The sequence below is a fragment of the Aotus nancymaae genome, unplaced genomic scaffold (assembly GCF_030222135.1).
Source record: "Aotus nancymaae isolate 86718 unplaced genomic scaffold, 86718_ANA_hifiasm-v0.15.2.pri h1tg000028l, whole genome shotgun sequence".
NCBI classification, from domain to species: domain Eukaryota; kingdom Metazoa; phylum Chordata; class Mammalia; order Primates; family Aotidae; genus Aotus; species Aotus nancymaae.
In genome coordinates, this window is record NW_026988441.1 from 3,627,042 (window position 1) to 3,645,224 (window position 18,183).

At 41.8% G+C, this 18,183-nt stretch overlaps 2 protein-coding genes across 4 annotated transcripts in view; one reads left to right on the forward strand and one right to left on the reverse strand.

The window, feature by feature from the left end:
* Positions 1–18,183, forward strand: part of LOC105723807 (zinc finger protein 577) — a 330,132-nt gene that overhangs the window by 101,746 nt on the left and 210,203 nt on the right. The window lies entirely within an intron of this gene.
* ZNF350 (zinc finger protein 350) lies at positions 1,633–17,213 on the reverse strand. 3 transcript variants are annotated; one of them, XM_064380959.1, is made up of 6 exons: positions 17,129–17,213; positions 10,867–11,048; positions 6,631–6,752; positions 6,108–6,234; positions 5,721–5,816; positions 1,633–3,123 (listed from the first exon to the last, which is right to left on the reverse strand). In XM_064380959.1, exons 4-6 carry the CDS (start codon positions 6,139–6,141, stop codon positions 1,760–1,762), a joined length of 1,494 nt encoding a protein of 497 aa, XP_064237029.1. In that variant the 5' UTR covers positions 6,142–6,234; positions 6,631–6,752; positions 10,867–11,048; positions 17,129–17,213; the 3' UTR covers positions 1,633–1,759. The 3 variants fall into 3 exon arrangements, with proteins under 3 accessions (XP_064237029.1, XP_064237028.1, XP_012317695.2); XM_064380958.1 differs by lacking the exon at positions 6,631–6,752 and adding an exon at positions 16,135–16,367 and having other exon boundaries at positions 17,129–17,186; XM_012462272.2 differs by lacking the exon at positions 6,631–6,752.

Sequence of the window (18,183 nt, forward strand, 5' to 3'; positions counted from 1 at the left end):
TCATTCCCTTCAATGACAAAATAACTTTAACCTATTAGTTCATACATTCACTCTCCAAATCAATATATAATTAGTTTTGTTTTTCTATGTGTTGGGAAATATTAGATCGTGCAAACCAGCCTCTCCAGCAGAACTTTCTGGGATGCTGGAAATGATGACAGAGTCCCCATTGTGTCCAAGTTCTGCTCACTGTGCTGTCCAGTTCGGCAGCCGCTACTCACATGTAGCTCTTGAGCACCGAGGAACTGAATTTTTTTTTTTTTTTTTTTTTTGAGACGGAGTTTCGCTCGTTACCCAGGCTGGAGTGCAATGGCGCGATCTCGGCTCACCGCAACCTCCGCCTCCTGGGTTCAGGCAATTCTCCTGCCTCAGCCTCCTGAGTAGCTGGGATTACAGGCACGCGCCACCATGCCCAGCTAATTTTTTGTATTAGTAGAGACGGGGTTTCACCATGTTGACCAGGATGGTCTCGATCTCTTGACCTCGTGATCCACCCGCCTCGGCCTCCCAAAGTGCTGGGATTACAGGCTTGAGCCACCGCGCCCGGCCGAGGAACTGAATTTTTAAAGTCTGTGTTCAGTTTCTTTAATTCTAACATTTAAGTACCCACAAGACTTAGCAGGGAATCTATAATCTCTTGGAGAGAGAAGACATGGGCATTAAAAAAAAAAAACACCTCATTTTTGTACTAAGGTGCTTAAGTACCATTAACAGCAGTCCTTATGCTACTCCTTGAACAATAAATTATCATGTCCCCTAGAAAGTTACTCCATGTCCATTTCACAGAATAGATATTTGCATCCCCTGACTAGATTAGCTGAATATAATGATACAACTTAAAGATAACCCCACAAACCCTCCAGGAGACCACAAACGTTTTCTTCTTTATTTACCACTATGACCTCAGCTCCAGGACAGGGTACAAAGGAAATAATTTTTTTTTTTTTTTTTTTTTTTTTTTTTTGAGACAGAGTTTCGCTCTTGTTACCCAGGCTGGAGTGCAATGGCGCGATCTCGGCTCACCGCAACCTCCGCCTCCTGGGTTCAGGCAATTCTCCTGCCTCAGCCTCCTGAGTAGCTGGGATTACAGGCACGCACCACCATGCCCAGCTAATATTTTGTATTTTTAGTAGAGACGGTGTTTCACCATGTTGACCAGGATGGTCTCGATCTCTTGACCTCATGATCCACCCGCCTCGGCCTCCCAAAGTGCTGGGATTACAGGCGTGAGCCACCGCGCCTGGCCGAAATAATTTTTAAGTATTTGCTTAATGAAACAAATTGACTATTATTTCAGAGATTCCTCTGCATAATATAAAGTTCTGAAAGTTTATGGTCCTGATTTTCAATTAATCCTTCACACTGATCTAAGGAAACTGACTTGACACATACATGTCCCACATCCCACCAATCCAGTATTAGCCCTTTCCCATCAACTGCCCCTTTCGGGGCTTTTCAGTCACTGCAACACTCCAGATACCGATTATCTCATCTGTTTGAAAAATTTGCAGTACTTAATTTCCTCCACTTAAAAGTACCTGGGCTTCCTTCATTCACTTAATTGACACAATAGATCAACTGCTGTATATGTGCATAGGGTAACATTAGATTTTGCCTTTGTATCACAGCATCTTTTAAATAGGATAAGTTTATTAGGTTTTTTCAGCCTTACACACTTTCTCTCAGTGTATACTTTTAAGCCACATAATGAACTACAAATTTTTCTCAACCCTTTTCCACATAGATCTGAGCTTTCTTCCTATGAGTTTTCTGTAACATAAAATAAGACATAATTGATCACGGAAGGCACGACCACATTCACTGCATTCACAAGGTTTCTGTCCTGTGCAAATCCTCTGTTATCTCCCGAGGCTGCACATCTGACTACTGGCTGTCCCACAAGGACTACGTTCCTGTTTGCTAGGAGGCCACTGATGTTTAATGATGTCTGAGGGGCCACGGAAGGCAGCTGTGTAGTCACCATGCTAGCAGAGTTTTTCTCCTGCATGACATCACTGGTGTGTAATAAGCTGTGCCTCTCTGCAGGAGGATTTTCCACCTTGGCTGCCTCTTGTTTCTCCCTTGTGTGTATTCTCTTATGCTTAACCAGGCACGACATATAAGCAAAAGCTTTCCCACACTCATTACAGCCATAAGGTCTCTCTCCTGTATGAGTCCTTTGATGGACAATGAGCTTTTGCTTTGTGCTAAAGGCTTTCCCACATTCACTGCATTCAAAGGGTTTCTCTCCTGTGTGAATTCTTTGATGTTTAATGAGACCTGACTTCTGAGAACAGGATTTTCCACATTCACTGCACACAAAGGGCGTCTTGCCTGTGTGAAATCTCTGATGTGCTATGAGGCAAGTCTTCTGAATGAAGCCTTTTCCACATTCATTGCATATATAAGGTTTCTCACCTGTATGAATTCGCTGGTGTACAATGAGATTTCCTTTCTGGATGAAGCCTTTCCCACATTCACTGCATATATAGGGTTTCTCTCCTGTATGTGTTTTCTGATGTATGTTGAGCCGTGACTTCTTGAGAAAGGCTTTGCCACATTCAGGGCATTCATACGGTTTTTCTCCTGTATGAGTTCTCTGATGTTCAGTGAGCATGAACTTTCTGGAGAAGGCTTTCTCACATAAACTACATCTGTGGGGTTTCTCTCCTGTATGCATTACCTGGTGATCAGTTAGCCAAGACTTCTTGATGAAGGCTTTCCCACATTCACTGCATACATGATGCTTCTCTAATTTTCGAGTTTTCTGATGCTTGGGATTGATGAATTGGGACTTAGTGCTGATGGATTTTTGACTTGCAGGAAATTTAATTGCTGTATGAAATCGTTCATGGTTGGCATGAAGAAAGGAGTCCCCATTTCCTGTAAACTCAGCAGAGTTCTTTATTTCATACCGTTTGTTCTGGTTACCTAAAGTTAAATTTGATTTTGAACTTTTTCTATCTAAGTCAAATACATCATGATTTTGCCCTAACAGAAACTGACTATTGCTCCAATGAAGAATATTTTCAAATGCATCATTTTTGTGACATTGTTTCCTTCTGTTTGCCAGGCTTTCACGCTGTAAGTGCTCCAGCACATGATCTTCAAATTTCCAGATTTCTAGAAAGAAAAGAACAAAGCTTTCCATCATTTTATTTGGAGTAAAAGTTTGTTTATTTGTTTTAGATGGAGTTTTGCTCTGTTGCCCAGCTTGGAGTGCAAATCTGTGATCTCAGCTCATTGCAACCTCCACCTCCCAGGTTCAAGCAATTCTCCTGCCTCAGCCTCCCAAGTAGCTGGGATTACAGGTGCCCACCACCACACCCAGCTAATTTTGTATATTTAGTAGAGATGGGGTTTCACCATGTTAGCCAGGCTGATCTCAAACTCCTTAACTCAGGTAATCTGCCTGCCTCAGTCTCCCAAAGTGCTGGGATTACAGGCGTGAGCTACTGCGCCTGGCCCCAAAGTATTGTTTTTAATGCCTTGATATGAAGTGTCTCTTTAGTAATAACCATATGATCTGAGTGTAAATAAAACTTCATGTTCAATGTTCCTTGTATGTTGGCAAAAAAGAATAATATAAACAAACTAAAAGGTAAAAACAGTTAGCATAAAAACAAGGTTAGATAACTAACAATTAAGACATATTTGGCTGCTTTCTAAATATGCCTTGCAAAACAAAGACTTTAAAATACGAGCAATTCACTGCGACTAGCAGACCGGAGGTTGGATGGGGTCACTTTATCCAAAGGACAGATTCATTAATTCCACACACTCTTACTGAATGATCACCATGGGCCAGGTAAGGTGCTAGTGCTGGGGATAGGTATGAGAATCGCTTGAACCTAGGAGGCAGAGGTTGCAGTGAGCCAAGATCACACCATTGCACTCCAGCCTGGGCAACAGAGCGAGACTCTGTCTCAAAAAAAAATAATAAATTAGGCTGGGTGTGGTGGCTCATGCCTATAATCCCAGTACTTTGGGAGGCTGAGGCGGGCGGATCACAAGGTCAGGAGTTTGAGACCAGCCTGACCAACATGTTGAAACCCCATCTCTACTAAAAATATATAAAAAAAAAATTAGCCGGGCATGGTGGCACATGCCTGTAATCCCAGCTACTTGGGAGGCTGAGGCAGTAGAATCTCTTGAACCTGAGAGGCAAGGTTGCAGTGACCCGAGATCACACCACTGCACTCTGGTTTGGTGACAGAGCAAGACTTCGTCTCAAAGAAAAAAAAATTAATAAAAAAAAGTAATAATAGGCCGGGCGCGGTGGCTCACGCCTGTAATCCCAGCACTTTGGGAGGCCGAGGCGGGTGGATCATGAGGTCAAGAGATCGAGACCATCCTGGTCAACATGGTGAAACCCCGTCTCTACTAAAAATACAAAAAATTAGCTGGGCATGGTGGCACGTGCCTGTAATCCCAGCTACTCAGGAGGCTGAGGCAGGAGAATTGCCTGAACCCAGGAGGCGGAGGTTGCGGTGAGCCGAGATCGCGCCATTGCACTCCAGCCTGGGTAACAAGAGCGAAACTCCGTCTCAAAAAAAAAATAAATAAATAAGTAATAATAAATACTCTTTAAATGATTGAGTCAGGGAAGAAATTATATGTGTGGAACAAACCAGGAAGGGTTTAGGAAAGAAGACAGAAATCTCTTTGTGAGCAAGATGATATTATATCACAGAGATCACTGAAATGCGAAATTTGACAGGTAACATGGTTTACTGAAACTTAGTGTCATCAGAATACGATGGGGAAAAAAGCAAATTATTAAATACAGAACGGAATCAAATGAAAGTAGGCAGGAGTTATGACCTGGTTTAAGCTGGACTTGAGAATGCAGGATGTTAAAAAAATAACTTTTTTACTTAGAGATCCATCATGACTAGCAGAGACCTTTAAAGAAGAAAGCTCTTCAGATAGGTGATGCCTGGATGGTCAAGATTTAGGATGCACAGGAACAGACGAGAATCGAAACTTAACAGGGGTTTTCTTGGAGGAAAAATGATTCTAGTTCCTTGCAGTTACTAGGAGCTCAGGGGAGAGCTGCCATCAAGTAAATTATATAGAACTAAAATCTGTGCGAGCCTTCACCCCAGCCTCTATAAGCCAAAAAAAAAGAACTAAAATCTGTGTTAGAGAGGAATAGGGAGATGTCAGTTTCGGACTCTCCTCCAGGGAATGGAAGGAGCTTAACTTACTAGAATTAAGGAAACTTTGAAGAGTGAAGCGCACAGATGAGAAAATGGAAAACAGGGCCTTTGGAGAACCTAAGAATAAGGAAAAAGAGAAGCTAAGGAAGCCAAGGCACAGTGAAGCCCAGCTGCCCTTAAGGAAGCTGCATCCAACACAGGACAGGTGCTAGGAGGGGAGGTCAGCATCAGCCAGAGTCAGAAAACAGTGAGGACTTCAAAGTTTCCTCTTTGGAGAGAGGCCTGGAAGGTGGAATTTCATAACAAGAGATGGGGAAGCACATGTCGAAGTGAAATATTTGAAACCTGAGGAAGAAGAAAATTATGTAGGCAAACAAAAAATAAGTAGATAAAATAAAGAATCAGATCTCTGAAGAGATAAAGGGATTTTTTTTTAAACTGTAAATTCCTACAAAGAAAAACAGGTCTCACAATGGGAGACAGATGTGTGGAGGAGCTGTTTACATATCCTCAAACCCCCTCCACAGCTCTGTGGCCTTCTCTAATCGATTCTCTCACCTGAACAGGCTCCACTGTGGATTCCATCTTTTATTGTCCACGGTGGTTGTCCTTGTTCCAACTTGAAGAGTGCATCTGGTTTACTGGCTTGATACCCTGTTCAGGGAAATGACAGAAGACTTAGATATATCAAATTGGGCTGGCAATGTCAAGAAGGGAGAATGTTACATTTTAAGAACCAAACTTTCATATGAAAGTTTAGTTTCATATCTGTAACATCAGGTTTTCTCTCACAAGAGGGTAGATTACACTGTCTTGTGTGGGAGCAAGGGAAGGATCTGAGAATCTACCACTTCAGAGTACTCCAGGTATTCCAAAGAGTAAGCATCTGAGAAAGGAAGGCCACTGACTAGGCACCCTTTGAGTGACAGAGGCAGCTGTCCTCACCCACTGCAACTAGGTTGCTATAGTTCTCCAACATCACATCCCGGTACAGGTCCTTCTGAGCAGGGCCTAGAAGCTGCCACTCCTCCCAAGTGAAGTCCACAGCCACATCCTCCAGTGTTAGGGATTCCTGTAATAACAGTCCTGTTTAATGAAGTGATGCATTTTTGATGATATGGAAGAAATGCTAAAGTTTTTTGCTCATTTCCACTCTACAGGCTATGTTTATATACCAAATAGTTTTTTTAAAAAATACATTGTGGAAGAAGTAAAATCTTAATGAAATATTTTATAATTGTATATTCAGTCATCCTCCATTTACCCAAATGTAAGTTTCTATAATGTGTAGAAGTTAAATCTTGCTAACCTAGGGCCAGGCACAGTGGCTCACGCCTATAATCCCAGCACTTTGGGAGGCCAAGGTGGGCAGATGATGAGGTCAGCAGTTCAAGACCAGCCTGGTCAACATAGTGAAACCCCATCTCTACCAAAAATACAAAAATTAGCCAGGTATGGTGGCACACACCTGTAGTCCCAGCTACTCAAGAGGCTGAGGCAGGAGAATCACTTGAACCCAGGAGGCGGAAGTTGCAGTGAGCCGAGATCCCACCACTGCACTCCAACTTGGGCAACAGAGCAAGACTTCATCTCAAAAAACAAAAGAAAACAACTTGCTAACCCAGAAACAACATATTTACATATTTTATATATGTGAATATATACAAATAAATGTACATATATTTATTTTATATACATGCAGACAAAAGACATATAAACAGTCGTCCCTCAGTATCTATAGGCTATTGGTTCCAGGACTTCCTGAGGATGCGGAAGTGTCTGATATAAAATGACACAGTATTGGTCAGGCACAGTAGATCACCCCTGTAATCCTAGCACTTTGGGAGGCCGAGGCAGGAGGGTCACTTGAGCCCAGGAGTTCAAGACCAGCCTGGGCAACAACATGACACCCCATCTGTACAAAAAATTTAAAAATTAGTTAGGTACAGTGGGGAGTGCCTGTGGTCCCAGCTACTTAGGAGGCTGAGGCAGGAGGCTCATTTGAGCCCAGGAGTTAGAGACTACAGTGAGTTATGATCATGCCACTGTACTTCAGCCTGAGAAACAGGGAAAGACTCTGTCTTTAATAAAACAAAATAAAATAGGAGAGTACTTGCAGATTTGCATGTAACCCATGCACGTCCTCCTGTATACTTTTTTTTCTTTTTAAATGGAGACTCACTCTCCCAGGCTGGAGTACAGTGGCATAATCTCAGCTCACTGCAACCTCCACCTCCCAGGATCAGGCAATTCTCCTGCCTCAGTCTCCCAAGTAGCTGGGACTACAGGCATGTGCCACCACACCCAGCTAATTTTTTTTTTTTTTTGAGATGGAGTTTCACTCTTGTTGCCCAGGCTGGAGTGCAGTGGCACAATCTCAGCTCACTGCCACCTCCACCTCCTAGGTTCAAGCCATTCTCCTGCCTCAGCCTCAGGAGTAGCTGGGATTACAGGCACCTGCCACCACACCCAGCTAATTTTTTTGTATTTTTAGTAGAGACAGGATTTCACTGTGTTGGCCAGGCTAGTCTCAAACTCCTGATCTCAGGCAGTCCACCCACCTCGGCCTCCCAAAGTGGTGGGCTTACAGGTGTGAGCCACCATGCCCGGCCCCATGTACTTTAAATTATCTTTAGATTACTTACAATATCTAATACAATGTAAATGCTATGGCAACAGTTCTTATACTGTATTGTTTAGGGAGTCATGACAATAAAAAAAGTCTTTCTGTGTTCAGTACAGATGATTTTTAAAAAATATCTTTTCAATCCTCAGTTGGTTGAATCCATGGATGTGGAAGCCATGGATATGGAGCGCTAACTATATGTCACAAATCCAGGCCTCTTATATTTCTGATGAACTAATTATAAATTGAAGGTTCCCAAGATCCTCTCCTTGAATTTGATAATTTTTGGAGAAGGAGAAAATCGAGTAATGGAGAAACAATATCCAAAGATCTGACACTGAGAATTTTTGAGAAGTGACTAAACACTCCAAACATCAAACTCAAGAAACCCAACAAGTTTTCAAGCAAGAAATTCACACATAGACACATCAGATTGAAACTAAGTTACACCAGATGCAAAAGGGAGACTATAAAAGCATCCAGACACCAACACAGATGACCTACAAAGGAGACAACATTTTCTGACAGCTGACTGCTCCACAGAAATACTTACAGCCAGTAAACATTGGAACAAAAAGCATAGGGTCGTCAGCCCTTGGACAACACAGCCCAACCCTGAAGACCATCTGGGATTGAAAAGCATGGCTAGCAAAGGACCCACAGCCCTGTAACAGTGACAACTAAGACTGCTTATCAATGAATTCTCGATCTTCCGTCTCAGGATGTGTTTAAAGGATACTGCTGGGTGTGATATTGAGTCAGTAAAGACCCAGGGAACAGCAGAAGGTATATTCTCTCCTCATTTTATTGTAGAGGCCAGTGAACAGACTTGGTAGACAACACAAGTACTTAATCCTGGTTGGTTTACCCATTCTAAATTATTTATATGGGATATCTATCTATCTGGAAAAAAGTAAAGTGAAAGTCCTACCTCAATCCACACTCAAAAATAATTTACTCTATGACTGATCTATGGCAGGCAGATTCGATGGCTCAATGAACTCCACCCCACCAGTATTCACACCTTTATGTAGCTCCCCTCCTTGAGCATGGACTGGCCTAGTGACTTACTCCTACCCAGAAGAATATGGCGAAGGTGTTGGAATCTCACTTCCTTAATTAAGCTACACGAGATGTGTTTTAAGAAAGTATTCAATGAGAATTGTTAAAGCACAGTAAGGAAGACTTTATTCAGGGCCATTATGATAGGTATAAAGACAAATGTAATGGGATTTAGCCATGGTAGAGGGTGACTGGACTCCAAATACAGCATAAGCAAGTGGAATTTATAGCTAAGGAGTAGAGGGTCAGTAATACAAAACTACTAAGAGGGCTGGGCACAGTGGCTTATGCCTGTAATCCCAGCACTTTGAGAGTCTGAGGCGGGCAGATCACCTGAGGTCAGGAGTTCAAGACCAGCCTGGCCAACGTGGCGAAACCCCAACTCTACTAAAAATACAAAAATTAGCCAGGTGTAGTGGCACATGCCTGCAGTCCCAGCTACTCGGGAGGCTGAGGCAGGAGAATCACTTGAATCTGGGAAGCAGAGGTTGCAGTGAGCCAAGATGGCGCCACTGCACTCCAGCCTGGGTGACAAAGTGAGACTATGTCTCAAAAAAAAAATTACTAAAAGGAAGCACTGGGGTAAGGGAGAGTCTGGGTGAACTATGCCAACACAATTCTTGCTAAAGACAGGACAGGGTTTTCACACATCACCTGCAGGATGGTAACGTGATAAGGAACCCAGTCAGATATTGAGAGTTATCAAATCTTGAGGGTGGGGGTTCCTGCTAAACTGACTTAGCAGGGTTCTTTGCTAAAATTAGACTTTACAAGGAAGTACACAGATGGGCCTAGGAACCTGACTAAAGTTTGTTTAAGCAAAGAATTTTAGTTAGATGTTACTTCTGTCTTACTGGCTTTGATGAAGCAAGTTGCCATGTAAAAGAAAACCCACTTGGCAACTAACTGAGGGCTGCCTCTGGCCAACAGTGAGGACAAGAGGCCCTGAGTCTAATAACCCTCATAGAAATGAATTCTGCCAACAACCTGTAAGTGAGCTTGGAAGCAGATCGTCTCCATTCAAGCCTGAGATCAGACTCCAGCTCCAACCAACACCGTGACCGCAGCCTTCTGACACACCATGAAGCAGAGCACCAAGCTATGCTCTGCCCAGATTCCTGACCACAGAAACTGGGACATAGTGTGTATTGTTTCAGGCTGCTAAAATCTGGGGACAATATGTAAGGAAGATAGAAAACTAATACAAGACCTAAACACAAAACAACAAAATTATGGAAAATACATATGCTACAAATCAAAAGTCAGAAATGAAGACAATGATAATTTTGTAATAAAGTTTTAATCAAACATTAAGGCCACACACAGTGGCTCATGTCTGTAATCCTAGCACTATGGGAAGCTAAGGGAGGAGGATCATTTGTGGTCAGGAGTTCGAGACCAGCCTGGGCCATGTACCAAGACCCCATCTCTCCAAAAAAATTTAAAAATTGGCCTAGCATGGAGGTGTGCACCTATAGTTCCAACTCCTCTAGAGGGTGAGGTGAGAGGATCACTTGAACACAGGCGGTCAAGGCTGCAGTATGCTGTGATCGCGCCACTGCACTTCAGGGGGGACAGGCAAGATCCTGTCTCCAAAAAATACATACATTAAAACTTCTACATGGGAATAAACAAGTAACACTCTGGAAAAAATATCTGCAACAAATAAAAGAAAGTATCAGTATACAGTGGATATAAACAACGCCTATAAATGAGTAGGACAAAACAGATTTCTCAATCAGGCAGGCAGAAGCATAGGTATTTTATAGAACAAACAATTTAACTGACCAAGAAAGATTTAAATCTCACCAGTAATAGGAACAATGCAAAATAAAGCAGAATACAGTCCTTATACTACTATGTTGTATGATATCGAGTTTAAAAACTAAGCTTATTTCTCTCCAGATCCTGTTTTTGAAATTTATACTTTTTGTATTAGTGAAATTGATTTTTACAGGCCTCTACAAATCTATTATGCGACAAAGGAAAGAATAAAGCAAACCAAACGTTAGTTACCTGGGCCTGGATCATTTTCTTCTGTTCCTGGAAAATGGCATTCAACTGGGATAGTCTGTCTTTGTATCTTCCGGACTTCTCTTCAGAAGTCTCAGTCTTCAATCGTGCCCCTAGAAATGCTGATACCCAAATCTGCGTCCTCCCTCTTCAGGTGACGTTTTTTGCTCCTGAGGAGTCAGAACCTGTGGGTTGAAGAGCAAATTCAGTGTAAGCGGTACATTTTCTCCGAGCCCAGATACTCTCACTGCTCCTAGGCATTCATCTTAAAACAATGCCCCCAGTATAGTTAACTATCCCTTTATTTTGGAGCCGCAGAAGATTTTATTCCTCTGACCAATGACATCTAGGATTCTAAATGTGGTGGAGCTATGCTCTTCTTCTGTGACAGTTTCCGTGGAAGGACTGTGAAGGCATGTAGGAAACGAGACCCACCCCAGCACCATGCCTCGGGAGCCGGTGAACTCACAGGCAGATCAGTTTTAGAAAAGAGACGATCAGCAAGGAGCGGAGCCGGTCTTTGTCTTCCTTTAAATCGTGGCGCCCACACACCTCTTCAAAAGTCTTTGTACACCGTGTGAGGACATGTACTTCAGTTTGAAAGTCAATGTACTGGACAAATCATAAGCATTGCCATAAGAACAGTAGTGACAATATTTTAGGAGGTTTTTTTGTTGTGTTTTTTTGAGACGGAGTCTCGCTCTTGTTACCCAGGCTGGAGTGCAATGGCGCGATCTCGGCTCACCGCAACCTCCGCCTCCTGGGTTCAGGCAATTCTCCTGCCTCAGCCTCCTGAATAGCTGGGATTACAGGCACGCGCCACCATGCCCAGCTAATTTTTTGTATTTTTAGTAGAGACGGGGTTTCACCATGTTGACCAGGATGGTCTCGATCTCTTGACCTCGTGATCCATCCGCCTCGGCCTCCCAAAGTGCTGGGATTACAGGCTTGAGCCACTGCGCCCGGCCAAGAGGTTTTAAATACATAAAAAGCTAAAATACACAATTTACTAGATAATTTACTAGATAAATTAGAAGGTGATAAATGAAGTTGTCATGCTCTAAGGTTTCTGTAGAATGGAAAAGTGCTAATTAACATAAGAATATGACAAAGGTTGTACACTGCATGTAATTTCTAGGGTTATAATTAAAACTAGTAAGTCTGGGTGCAGTGGCTCATGCCCGTAATCCAACACTTTAGGAGGCCGAGGTGGGGGGATCACTTGTTGTCAGGAGTTTGAGAGACCAGCCTGGCCAATGTGGTGAAACCCCATCTCTACTCAAAATACAAACTTAGCAGGGCATGGTGGCATGCGCCTGTAATTCCAGCTACTCGGGAGGCTGAGGCAGGAGAATCACTTGAACCTGGGAGGTGGGTGTTGCAGTGAGCCAAGACTGTGCCATTGCACTCCAGCCTGGGCAAAAAGAGCAAAACTCTGTCTAAAAAAAAAAAACAACAACTAACAATTGTTTTAAAGAACATAATTTCCATGCCAACAAAGTGGGGAAATATAAGAAGAAGAAACTCAACCAAAAGAAGAGAATCAAATACATAAAGCAAATACAATACATTTAGATAGCTATTATAAAATAAAAAGTACCAAGAAAATTGTATTACGTTAAGTATTTCATGCTCAGTAAAAACAGAGCATGGATTCCCGTTAATTACATTAAATATAAATGCCTCAAAATTGTCAGAATGGATTAAAAATTAAAATCCAGCAACATGCAGTTGTTATAGTTGATATGTCCAAAACAAAATGATATGGGAAGTTTGAGAGTAAAATGTTAGAGACGATGTGCCACAGAGAGAGTAAGAAAGATAATCTGTTGTAACTGTATTCTCAGACAAAATTGACCAGAAATGCTAAAGAATTATCAGAGAGCAAGACAATGCATACTGAAAAGAGACACAACTTATCTCTTCATTCATAGAAATACTCTGTATCTATACCCCTAACAACAGTCTTGAAATGTATACAGCAAAAAATAGACCCAAAAACAAGAAATAGAAAATTCAGACTAAAAGAAGACTTTAACACACCTCTCTTAGTAACTGACAGAACAAACAGACCATCAACAAATAAAATAAAATTGATAAATGAGAAAGAAATGAAACCTTTTATCTGAGGAATGTGACTCCCTTTAAATTATCAGGTCTAGAGAGGCATTAAAATGTGACAGCAGTATTTCTGATAGGGGTTCCCCTGAAAAAAAATTAAAAATTAAAAAAAACTTTTAATATTACAATAGCCACATCTCATTCCCCTCAAACTAAATAATTATCTCTTAAAGCCAATTGCTATGTAGGCTCTAGACTAACTCACACCGACTAGCCATAAAATGCCACTCATTGGACAGCAAAACTCATAAAACCCCACAGTTAACAACGTATAGCCAATCACTAATTGATGTTACTTCTGTAAACCAATGAGAATTCCTGCCAAACAACTGTATGTCAGCTCCCGGTTTGTTCCCTTTTTGCCTTTAAAACCTACTTGTAACAAAGTCCTAACACAGCACTTCCCAAGGCAACATGAAAGTATTTTCTCAGGCTGCTGTCCTCATTTTGTCTCAAGTAAACTCTAAAATTGTATTTTGTGCCTCAGTTTCCTCCTTTAGGTTGACATAAACAATATCATTTAGAAGAACTCGAATATATGTTTAAAATTAGAAACACTGAGATAAATTTTGACAGTTTTAAATGAATGCAAAGAGGTATTATAAAGATGAGTTGGAAAACAAAGCATTTTTAAAGTGTCAAATCTCCCAAATCTACAGATTCAACGAAATCAGAATCAAAATCCCAAACTTACAATGAAAATATTAAATAGCTGTAAGCTATTTTTAAAAGTTTGAAAAAAAAAGACTTGCCCTATCATTTATCAGGACTTACACAGGTACTTTAATCAGGACAGCACCATATTGGCACAATGATGGACAAATAGAACAAAGAAACAATAAAATGCTTATAAACAGAATTGAGCACATACAGAGTCTGAATAACAGTGACAGCACTGCAGGGAAGTAGATAAAGGCTGTCTTTTCAATAATGGAACTGAGGGCACCATGGCTCACACCTGTAATCCCAGAACTTTGGGAGGCTGAGGCTGGTAAATCACTTGAGGCCAGGAGTTTTAAGAGCAGCCTGGCCATCATGGCAAAGCCCCGTCTCTACTAAAAATACAAAAATTAGCCAGGCATGGTGGCTCATACTGGTAATCCCAGCTACTCAGGAGGCTGAGGCACAAGAATCGCTTGATCCTAAAACAAAACGAAAGAAAAAAAGAATAGAATCACTTGATCCTGAAAAGCGAAGGTTGCAGTTGAGCCAAGATCGTGCCACTGCATGGGGATGGGAACAGAAGGTTAAAAGCCTCCTCACAACATACCCAAAAAACATTTTAGGATCAACTGTCAATTTCAATGATAGAAGCATATCAATAAAGCTTTAAAGAAGATTAATATAAAAGAATCTCTCAATGTTATTAGGATATGGACAGATATTTTAAACAGGCCACATAAAGCACGCTATAAAGCAAACCATATTCTGCTAGGGGAACTATAAGTGGTACAACCACTTTAGAAAACAGTTTGACATCTATTTAGACTGAAATTATACACACCCTATGAAGCAGTGATTTTACTCTGAGGTGCACATCTAGGTATATATCACTGTCTCTCCCAAATGAGGGCACATGTGAACCAGAAGACATTTACACAAATTTTCATAGATGCATTATTCACAGTAATACAAGCTTTAGGCGATACAAATGTAATTAATAATAGAAAAAAACTGCTATATATTTACATAATGGAATGCGATACAAAAACTATTATACCTTTGGCCCGGCCTGCAAGAATGCTTTTCACACTTTTAAAAGGCTATAAAACAAAAAGCAAAGTAGCATATGCAAGAGACCATATGTATCCTGCAAGCCCTAAAACATTCTCTGTAAATAAAGAAAATATACTCAGATGCAACAGGGAAGACCTTCACCAATAATGAGCAAAAGAAGGCTGACACAAAAAAAGAATGATGTACAATTCCACTGATACACAGTTTAAAATAGGCAAACCTATATTAACTACAATGATAAATAACGATTAATTATATGGTAAAACTATAAAGAAAAGCCTAAATTACTTTTCGGTGTAAGGATGGAAAAAGGCTCACAGAACACCGCTGGTCTACTGACGATAATCTATTTCTTGACCTAGGCAATGATTGTTTATACATATATTGCCTCCCTGATAATTAAATTGTACATCTAAAATATATAAATCCCAAAACCTAAAATGCAATTAAAAAAAAAAAAAAGAAAACTGAGCTGAAGCCACTGGCTCCAGACACCTGTTTGACCCCACTCATCACTCTGTCAAGTTTTAGAGATGTATAATGCTTGATAAAGTGAACTGTGCTCTTTTCCATTTATGGGAGCCACGTGGCAGAATTAACTTATTTTCACACTATTTGGAATTATACAGCTTATAGTTTCCTTTGTAACGATTTTCAAATATATTTAAGCCTTTTTAATAATGGAAATCTTCTATCTACACTTTTTTCTTTTTTTAATATATAAGTAAGTGTAGGACCAAGCAGAATAAAATAAATATAAAGTCAGGTTTAAAAATAAATAAAATAAAATAAAATAAAATAAAATATATAAATCTAGAAAAATTAACAAAGAAAAGGAAGAGATCAATAATACCAAAAACTTAACCTCCAGGAAAGGTGTTAACTCCAGACAATACAACCGGTGAATTTTACAGGTAGGCAACAATACAGGAATGTCCACTAACACCCTGTTTTACTCTGTTTTCCTACTTTGTATTGGAAAGTTGAGTCAATGCATTAAGATAAGAATGAAGTATAAGCATTACAAAGTAAGACAGAAAACTAAGGTCATTTTCAGGCAACATCATCACCAACATGGAAAAAGAGATTAAGGAAATTACATATTTAAAAAAGAAAATGCTCCCTCAGAAACTCCCAGGCAGATTTTTGCATATATAGTTGGCTAGAACTGCACCATATGCCTGAGCGCATTTCCATGTCGAAGCTACCACTAGCAACGGCAATTGGAACCACTAAGATTGGTTAAGATCAATCAGGCCTTACTAAGAAACTGGGATTTGGGTCACCTTGCCAAAGGGATGGATACTTAACAAAATGGAGATTCTGTTAAGAAAATGTGAATATATGTTTAGGCGGGCAAGCAACACTGTCACTATATATTAAGACATGAAGACCGGGCGCAGTGGCTCACACCTGTAATCCCAGCACTTTGGGAGGCCGAGGCAGGCGGATCAGCTGAGGTCAGGAGTTCGAGACCAGCCTGGTCAACATGGTGAAACCCCGTCTCTACTAAAAATACAAAAATTAGCCGGGCATGGTGGCTCGCGCCTGTAATTTCAGCTACTCAGGAGGCTGAGGCAGGAGAATCGCTTGAACCCGGGAGGCAGAGGTTGCAGTGAGCCGAGATCACGCCATTGCACTCCAGCCTGGGAGACAAAAGCAAAACTCAGTCTCAAAAAATAAAAATAAATAAATAAATAAAAGAAGTGAGTGCAGATGTTTTGATTTTGCCGGCCATGCCATGAGGTCTCTGTCACAACTCCACGCTACCTTTGCAACCACAGACAATATATAATCGGAGGGTATAACTGAACTTGACCGCCCCCATCTGTAAATAGCCACTCCAAGGATCAGAAGAGTTGATCTATGGTTTCCAAGTAATGCTGGGGGCTGTGTCGCCTTTTGCCACAATAATCGAGGTTCGAACCTCAATCCAGCACCCAGGGCGCCAAGGCCTCGAAAGTTTCAGCCCTAACAGGCCTTTGTACCACAGACACTGCCCCCATGCCCCTTACTCAGCCGAACCAGGGACCCCACCCTCTCCTGTGATGAACATCCTCCCCGACTCCAACATCACTGAATCGCAAATTAAATCCTAAACCCGAAGCAGAGGCCACTTGGATCCTAAGAGCCGCCTCCGTCCTTTACGAGCAGAGTGATCTATACCTTGACAGTCAGGACACGGTCGTTGATCACTACAGACCCTCAGTCGTTGTACTCACGCCAAAGGCACACGGACCACAGACAGAGGGATCACAGACTCCCACAGGGTACCTCCCAAATGCCTGCACCCCGGCGCTCTCCGGTCTTCCTGCCAAAACTACGTGATCCAGGCTACACCAGGTCCTCAGACCCCCGAACCTTCCACTGGGACAAAAAACTTTCACGGACAAAACCACACACTAACCTCTATTTTCTCCAGATCCACAAGGAGGGCCTCAACGTTACACTTCCGTAAACTGCTTCTACCTCTTGACTCCTTGCACAGGTTTATGGTCCACCTACGGCGGCCGATGAAAACCTAAAATGTTTAAAAGCGCAAGAACAACCGGATTTACGGCTGTTGCTAGTCTGTAATATGGCCGCGCCCAATACTGTAGCTCTACGGGGGCAGCCATGTTTGAAAACCGGACGTACAGAAGTCAGTGGCAGGTTTTTGAGCCAGCAGCCAGGGAAGATGAGAAATCACTGAAATCGCCTCATTTCCTGGCACTTCAAGTCTTGCGAAAAGGGGCAGATTTTCAGAGACTCAAGCTTTATCAGGCAAATATGGGGCGAACTAAATTAATTTTAATGGTTTGCTATCCACTTTGTTAATTTTTTTTTTTTTTTTTGGAGACGGAGTTTCGCTGTTGTTACCCAGGCTGGAGTGCAATGGCGCGATCTCGGCTCACTGCAACCTCCGCCTCCTGGGTTCTGGCAATTCTCCTGCCTCAGCCTCCTGAGTAGCTGGGATTACAGGCACGCGCCACCGTGCCCAGCTAATTTTTTGTATTTTTAGTAGAGACGGGGTTTCACCATGTTGACCGGGATGGTCTCGATCTCTTGACCTTGTGATCCACCCGCCTCGGCCTCCCAAAGTGCTGGGATTACAGGCGTGAGCCACCGCGCCCGGCCTGTTAATTTTTTTTAAAGGGTTTAAAAAGGACAAGTAAGAGTGCAGCCAGCTGCGGATATCACAAAGAATGAATTGAAAATGAAAAAGGTAACAGGTCACACATCAGGTAGGTGGACACCCACGGAAAGCGTCTGGCGGAAAATAGCTTGCAGGAAGCGGGTTCTAAGAACACAAAAATAGCAAGTATTCAGGGGTGAAGAAAGAAAAAATACTTATAATTCTTTTATTTTATTTTTGAGACGGAGTCTCATTCTGTCGCCCAGGCTGGAGTGCAGTACTCGGGAGGCTGAGGCAGACGGGAGGCGGAGATTGCAGTGAGCCGAGATCACGCACTGCATTCCAGC